An 8,502-nucleotide genomic window follows, 5' to 3' on the forward strand; every position below is an offset into this window, starting at 1 on the left:
ATTAGTATTTCTCAGGTCTCCTTATACAGCAAATTATGTAATAGAAATATGATCAAAGCTATAAGCACCAAAAATATATTAGTAGCTCTTCTTCAGTGAATTCTTCTAGTGGGGATTGTTTCCACCACATAATTGAAAAAGTTGGAAATAAGCTGAATATCAGTCTAATGGTAACAGAGTATAATGATTATTTTTCTGCAGCAACTACAGTTAACTTCCTTCTGTAAATCACTATGGTGAATACTTCAACTTAAGAGGTAAAAACTGAAGCAGTTAATAGTCTTACAGAGTACTCCAAATTTACTAACAAATTTTTCCCTAGTATCCCACGGACTTTTGTTCAAACTGCTTAAGTCTAAAATGTATCCATGTTGCCAGTCAGTTCTGGCAAATATGTTTGTTGAACAAAACACATTTTAAATTTACAAATACATCCTGCAGCATTTTATAAACAACTGCAAATAGTTCTTTATGGTGCATGAACATCTACAAGCCTGGGCCCAGTACCCTCATAGTTTTCCACTGACTTTTTTTTTTATCTCTATAAGCTGGTAGGAGGATCCAGTAGGCAGGTCCCACTCATCATGAAGACTGCAGCTCCTTTTCCCAAACACTGGAATTCTGCTATGCTTACAGGCCAGCAAATGGCAAAGCTACAGATCTGTGTAGTTTAGGAAATAAGGAATATTGGTTTTAGACATTTGAAATCCAAAAAGAATTTAAGAAAGGACAATTCAGTTAAAGAAATTAAATTTGCCTAGAGAACCAGAAATACCAGTGATGTTAAATGTTATTTTAAAGAAGACCAAGATTAAATAATATTGTTACCGTAATTAGCTGATTTCTCCAATGTTATATTTCCTCACGATAAAAGCACGTGAATGAGAAATTTCAGTTATCAAAAAGGCCTATACTTAAAAAAAAATCAACTGGCGCCTACAGAACTGGTTGTCTTTCTTAGTTGGGCTTTTTATTTAACAATTAATGCCATGGGAAAGAAAGCAGCATATTCTTGATATGAAAACAGTACAAGTTACTTGAAAACTGTAATTTGGAGAGAATGGGATAACTAGTGAAAGTTCAGCTGGATCCATGTCTGAAAAGTTAAATTCTTTGATCTACTTTTTATTTTCTATTTATCAGAAAGATAAAATGATTACACAATTATTTCTTAATGTCACATCTTGACAGAAGGTGGTTCATGGGTCAAAACATTAGCAAATTCTGTACTCACTTTGACCTATTCTTAAATTTTCTTTAGAGAAGTTAATAAGGTCATTTCTGCTACAGAATTGGAAAAATAAAGTTGATTTGGTTTTGAAGAAACTTTAACTAAATCAGCCATCTCACTGTATCTTCTAAAAGTGTCAGACATCAAGGTCAGCTGAGCAGAACAGCGGTAATTCAAGCTAAGCAGCTCCTAAAAGTAACTAAATAATCTTAATCACTTTCATTCTCCTATAAACTCCATTTGTGAAGATTAAGATGCCTTTAATCTGGATTCCCAGTTTGAGAAATGCAGGTCTCAGTCTGGGAACCCAAACAGGGAAGCATCCAAAGTTACTGCATATCACAGAAAGCTGGTCCTAACAATTTAGAGAAACCAGCAAGACTAAGGAGCCAACTGCAATGGGAAATTCATTAATCCGGGGCAAAGCAAGTTGACTTTGCAGCACTCTTACCAAACATTAGAATATAGAGACTGATTTAATGTATCAGCCCAGATGTCTGCCTAGGCCAGGGCAGATAGCAGCAGAATATGAACGTCGCAGTAGACAGACCTGAGATAATCCACCTTCCATACTAAGTCTCAATCTCATTTCAAAACATAGATTGGTTTAAACTATGAAATAGAAAATAATGCTGAGTACAACAGGCTAGTACAAATCCTAAGAGTTTAGAAGGGTTGGAAACAACTTAGAGGTATATATGCAAACAAGGAGAAGAATGGCACTTAAATTTGTTGAAAAATATTATTCAGTAAAGAATGATCCATAATGGTAATCTCTGTGTTGGTATGAAGCTTGGATAAGTGACTTTTACTCCTTCTGTACCTCAGTTTTCTCATTTGAAAATTAGAGATAAAAATCAATATTTCAAGATGGGAACATGAAATTTAGTTATTATTTGTGTATTCTGATTTAGGAATAAAAACAGTAAGTTGTAAAAATGCAACAGCAAGTATAATATAGTCGTATTGACTAAATCAATTTATATGGTTTGATAACGCTCAGCCCCACTGTAATGTATTTGTTCTCCTTGCATTCATTCATAAAAGATTTAACTAGTGTGACATATGGGTTCCAGCGACAGATTCCTGGATGTCCTGAAGAAAGATCCAGGACTGACATATCGTGAAGACAAAATAAGTAGCCAGAATACACCATGAAAAAGAATATTCCTGAATCACACTATGTGCATGTAAAATAGTGTCAGAAACCAAATTTTAGGAAAAAGGGTCTTTTTTCCAGAGTCTACCTTCCAAACCCTCTCCTAAAAGTGGACCAAAATTCCAGGTTCGCTTCCCTCAGTTTACCCAAGCCCTACTGATCTCTGAAACATTTGTGTCTTTTTCCTATCCTTCTGGCTCTTTGCATTTTTCATTTCTCATTTGGTTTCTCCAAAGTAGAAGGGCCCACAAATTAAAGTTGCAAACTGGTCAGACACGCATTGCAATGTTTAAATAGATATGTATCACAAACATGCAACAAAACATGACTTCAGCAGAAGCTCAAGGAACCAACACATTTATGAGGAAATCACTGAAGTGCTAGCTGTAAGAGTTAGATGTGAAAAAGTTCAGGACAAGGTTAAAAATAAAATGCCAACACTATAACACTACAGGTTTAAATAATATGGCAGGGAACACAGTATAAAAATAAGTTTAAACTAAGTTTTTATCTAAACCGGAAAGAGTAGAAATGTTTTATGTTGAAGAAAGTTTTTGACAAAGACATTGGAATAGGTGTGTGAAGTAGGTAGGAAAGCTGACAAAGTCAAATGGCCACTGGAGCTCATTTCCCGTTTCATGGTACAGTCGGAGCTGATTAGCTGTGTTTAGTGCAGTGTTGCACCACAGAATAGATGAAAAAATCACCTGCCTCATGGACAAGTTTAGTGTATAATAAGCTCCACAGTGTAAGTTCAGGGGTTCATGCACAGCACACGTGAAAACAGGGACGCCAAGAGCCTTATGGCCGATCGATTTAGACATAGCCTGTGGTATTGTTTTCCAGAGCACAACAGCATTTTACACATTTATCACCTTTTTTCATCTTAAACAGTCCAAAAATACAAAATCAGTTCTATATATAATGCATCGTGATGATACATGAAGCCACTTCTGAGGCAGAGAAGGACAGCACATGCACAGCAGCCAACACAGCGGGCTAGAAAAAGGAACTTTGGGTCAAGAAACTCGGATAGTTTATGTGTGGTACTACAGGATATTAAATCTCCCCAAAGCCCATCATTATCTTAGTTTCATCCTCCAGACGTTAGTGTCCCTAGTTTTCATAAATCAGTTGGGGGGGCTTTTATTTTCATGTGGGGTGGAAAAGAGCTCAATTTTGTTTTATTACAATAGGAAAGACCCCTGTAGCTTGTTATCATTCGTGAAGAAACACCGAACTTTAGTTTCACCCACAAACTTGTCTTCATGTGCACAGTTAGAGTCGTTGTTAATACCTCGTGAACGGGGGGGGACAGTATTTGGGATCTTCACTGAGGAGACCCTCGCAGAACACCGCACGTGATGGGAACACAAGGTGTGCAGCGCACGGCCTCGAGGCTCTTCACGCGTGCAGGCACAGGCCGGGCAACACCTGCAGGTCAACCCTCAAGCCACCAGCCTTGCGGCGCCGTTTCAGTTCCAACTCCGTGTCTTCATATATTTATTTATTTATTTATTTATTTATTCTAAATGGAGCTGATCCTGGTTTCTTGCATGAGGGGGATTGCTGCCCGCCCTGGTTTTGCTCTGCTCGTGGGCACCCCTGCCTTGCCCCGGTGCGTAGCAGAGGCCGCGCAGGGCGACCACGCCGCCACGGGCTTTCCTCCCCACGCAGAGGGGTCCCCCACGCTGCCGCCGCGGGGCGAGGGGGCTCCCGCTCCCTCCCGCCTCCCCGCCACGGGCCGCCCTCCCCTTCGGCCAGGCCCGAAGCGCCTGGGCCCTCTCGCCCCTCTCCCCTCGCTCCCCACGGCCGCTTGCCCCCCTGGAAGACGACCCCCGTCCCCCAGGGCCGGGGCCTCGCCGCGGGCCCCTTCCCCACCCGGGCGCCCTCAGCGCCCGGGGGCTTCCCCGCGGCTCGCGCGGAGCAGGGCCCGGCCCCGCACCTCGCCGCTGCCCGCCGCCCCTCGCCACCGCCCCCTGGAGGAGGGGGTCTCCCCCCCCGCCCGCCTTCCCTCCCCCGGGCCCCTGCGGCTGCCACTGACCCGTCTCTGCCGCCTGGCTCCTCTCCGCCATGTTTGTTGTCATCCCCCCGCCCCCCCACACGGAGCGAGACGCTGCCTGGGCGTCGCCATGGCAACACACGTCACCGCTGGGGGATCCCAAGCTCCCCCCTCCCTCCCCCCCCCCCCGCGCAGGCCGCCGCGGCGCCGGCGGGGAGGGAGGAGGGAGCGGGGAGGGGGCGGGGCCGCCCCCGGAGCGCCCTGCCGGGGCCCCCCGAGTCCGAGCCCGAGCCCGAGCCCAGGGCGGCGGTGCGCGGTGTCCGCGCCCGGCCCGGCCCAGCCCGGCCCGGCCCCGGCGCCCTGCCGGAGGGGAGGGGAGGGGAGGGGAGGGAACCCGCCCGCCGCGTGTGCGGAGCAGGGCCTGGCGCTGCGCGAGGGGCGGGAGCGGCGCTGCGTGAGGGGAGGGAGCTGCCGGCGCCGCCGCCGGCCGCGACGGTTACTCGCCCGAGGCGGGGCGGGCTCCTAACGGTCTCCCCGCGGGGGGCCGCGGCAGTTACAGCTGTCGCCGGGTGCGTGACACCCCCCCCCCATCCCCCGGGCCGGGCCCTGCTCCCCGCCCGCAGGGAGGCGGCCTTGGCCCCGCGGCGGCGACAGGGCTGTGTGTGTGTGTGTGGGGGGGGGGTGTCCCTCTCTGCCCAAAACCGGGAGCACCCACAGCCTGGCAGCGCCGCGCGGAGGGGACGGGGGGAGCCCGTTTGTGCGGGGGGCTGGTGGGGAGGGGGCTGGGGCCTCCCTCCTGCGCTGCGGGGGAGCCCGGGCCTTACGGGGAGGGGGGCGGCCTGCGGGCGCAGTGACCCCTGCGTGGCTGCCCCAGCCTGTCCCCAGGCTCCGCAGGTGAGTCCGGTCATGTGGCAGTTAGGGCAATTTACTTATTTAGTTGTTTATTTATTTCCTGAGGCAGCCCAGTGGGGAGGTTCGTTATTGTGTGTGAGTGTTGCCCGTCTGTCTCCTTCCCCCGGACCTAGCAGGTGAGTCTGACCATATGGCAAATGCATGATGCTTCCCGGGGACCGGAGCGTTTCGACTGTGTGTGTGTGTGTGTGTGTGTGTGCGTGTGTGTGCGCGCACACAGGCCCGCTGGGTGACACCCACCATGTGGCAAATACAGCAGTGAAGTCTTTGGTGCAGAGGGGCTAATTACGTCTGTGTTTCCCAAGAGGCCCAGCCGGCTGGGTCTTATCGCACAATGTCTTGCTAACGCAGGTCTGAGAGGGGAGCTTCCTGGTACGTCCTCTCCGCAGAGAAACTCCAAGCTTTCACAAGCGAGGCTAGCCACGGGACAAGCTCCGTATTACAAGTGCGAGCGTCAAGGCCTAGATTCACGCACATACATGTGCTTGCACAGACATGGGGCTTAATGCACCCCAGCCTGAGTGCCAGGGATCTGCTGTTACAGCTGTAGAATTGGAAGTGTGTGTGCAATGCCAGGCAATGCACATAGGCCAGATTACACTTATTTATTTATTTACTTTTCCTTCATCTTTCTCCCTGACTTTTGTGGCCTTGTCCGCTCTTCTATCTGTTTATAGTGCTCTGGTTATTTTTACAGCATCTGTTTTCATAGACCCTGTTCCTCAGCTGTTTCCTTTCATTTTCTGTGATACTTAGGTCTCTTTCTTTAATCTAGTTCTTTCTCTTCACTCTCAGTGACTTACTTTACTATAGCCACAGTCACAAGTTTTTAGACATAGCCACATTCCTGTGCCAATGACTTGATGAAGTACCTGGTGTACCAAGGGCACTTTGTGATGGGATTAGAACATTTACCTTTGGGCAGAAACACCCATGCATGGATACTGTGCTTTGCATGGTACCTGAACTTAAAGTCAGCAAGAGCCATCTAGATCCAAGTTCTGAAAAAAAAGAGAAAAAAAAAGTCTAGACTTTTCCCTCTTTAGCCTCCACAAACTACAGCGTGCTGCAAAGGCTGATTTGTCTCACTGCTGACAGTGAACTACAGTAAGTACATCCGTATCTTCTCCCTTATATTGTTTCTCCAAGCTAGCAAATGACCCAGGATCTGTGTTCTTCCTTGTTTGTTGCTGTGCAGATGATCCTGGGAGGCCTCTCTTCAGAACACACTGCATGTGCTCTGATAATTTTCCTCTGTCCATCCAGACCTCGCGTCTGATTGTTTGTAGTAAATGTTCCTGCATATCCACTGAGAAACATCATCAGCACTAATTCAAGCTTAACCTAGACAAAAACATCTTTACGTTCTCTCCTGGAGTGTCTCTCTGTATGTGCATTGCAACACCTCCAATCTGTCTGTCACAAAAAACTCGGACCTTACCTGATTGCTTCGTCTCTTCTTTACTTGTCTAGCCTGTTACCAGGTCTTGCTTTCTCTTTCTCTACAAAAATGTAACCACATCAGTATCAGTAGTTAAGACAGTCTTTTATCATGTCTGTTATAACTCTTCTATCTTCGGTTCCCTGATAGCCATGTCCCATTCCTCCTTAAAATAATTTCTCGTATTACTCACTTCTTCATTCCTTTAGACAAACTTCCCTTCTTTCTAGGTCTTACACAGTTCTGCCCAAGTTTGCAGCTCCAGTCTGGTTTCTTATCATGTCCCCAAGTCCCCTCATTCTCTTTGTTCTACTTGCTATTCCAGCTTTAGTGTCCCTTCATCCATATTTCATTCCCATCTATTAATACTCATATTGCATTTTTCATCTGTAAATTTCTAAGAATTAAGTGCCTGTGGAGAAACCTTCCATATCAGTTCTTGAGGTGACCTTCTTCTCTTTGTTCACACATTTCTCCGAGAGACTCACTTCTGTGGTGATCACAAATACTAATCCAAAGGCCTTTTGCATCAATCTGCCATTCTGTTAACTCAGATACCTGCAAGAAGGTGTATTGCAGAATAGGGACTGAAGAATGAGGGGAAACAGTAATCAGGAGAAGCTTATTTTTATTTATGCATTTTTAGAGCACCTGAAAATATGTTAGGGTGCTCTTAACAGAGCACCATTGCAAAACACTGCTGTACTGGTTATCTTCCACACTCATGGTCTCTGCCATATTCCTTTTTTCAGTGTATCCCTCCTCCTTCAACATCTTAGCAAGCAAAACCTACTTCACTTTTAAGGCTCTTTACAGCTTATTCCCACCCTATCATCTTTTAATATCCTATAGAGAAATCAGAGTCTTCCCCCTACACATTTCATTCAGTAATAACTCTCTACTTGTTACATTTTCAAACCAGCGCCTTTATGCTTTCCCTCACTGCTGCTTCTCACTCCTACTCACCTAATTTTCCTCCTTCAAATCCCTCCCTAAAAATCTCCTATGCTGTGATGTCTACTGAAGGAATGATAATGAATAGTCAGCTGTGTGCCAAGATTACTGTCTATCATGGTGACTAGTGTTGTCTTATTCTGATCCCTGTCTGTCTCTTGCATCCACTTCTTAATGTCTTAGACTGAAAGTCACTCAAAGTCGGCCCCCTCTTTTCACTGTGTTAGTAATGGGTTCCAGAGTGGACTCTTAAAAACTATTATATGAACAAATAAAAATAAATTGAGGTAATGGAAAAACAAATGGAAATGTTGGCCAAAACCAGGAAGATTAGGCAATTATTCAGTTATGATTCATCAGCTTAGACAAATTTACATAAAAATTAATGTGACTGACAACTCCCTTCATTACAAATATTGAGGAAGAAATTATTTTTCTGAATATGGATTTGTGCCATCTTCCTATTTGTTTATAATCTATAAGGGCTTGAAGACTATGTTTTACTTTTTTATCCCTGCTTGTATTTTAAACGCTGGCTATTCCATTTCTTATTTGTTTATCTTTTGTCTGCAGCCTGCAAGACTGTACAGAAACTAAAGAACACGAGTGAGCATAATACCACAAGAGGAAAGACTGAAATGAAAAAAGATTTCTGATCACATTTTTTAAATTTTTTTTTATGTTGAGTGTAACTCAAATATGTTGAAGATAGAATGATTTGCATTACAGATTCAATACTTTGAATTCAATAGAGGTGGCTGCTGTCAATACATATCTATCGAGATCCCAAAGATCTTCCAGGA

General features: G+C 45.5%; 1 protein-coding gene across 1 annotated transcript in view; it reads right to left on the reverse strand.

Annotated features, from left to right (window-relative positions):
- The window catches only part of LOC106491608 (BEN domain-containing protein 5), a 608,958-nt gene extending 604,480 nt beyond the window's left edge, over positions 1 to 4,478 (reverse strand). The window contains exon 1 of the mRNA XM_067301224.1: positions 4,435 to 4,478. Coding sequence (XP_067157325.1) covers positions 4,435 to 4,477 — 43 coding nt within the window. The 5' untranslated portion in view covers position 4,478. The remainder of the gene's footprint in view (positions 1 to 4,434) is intronic.
- Positions 4,479 to 8,502: the final 4,024 nt, after the last annotated feature.

The sequence above is a fragment of the Apteryx mantelli genome, chromosome 8 (assembly GCF_036417845.1).
Source record: "Apteryx mantelli isolate bAptMan1 chromosome 8, bAptMan1.hap1, whole genome shotgun sequence".
Taxonomy (NCBI): Eukaryota; Metazoa; Chordata; class Aves; order Apterygiformes; family Apterygidae; genus Apteryx; species Apteryx mantelli.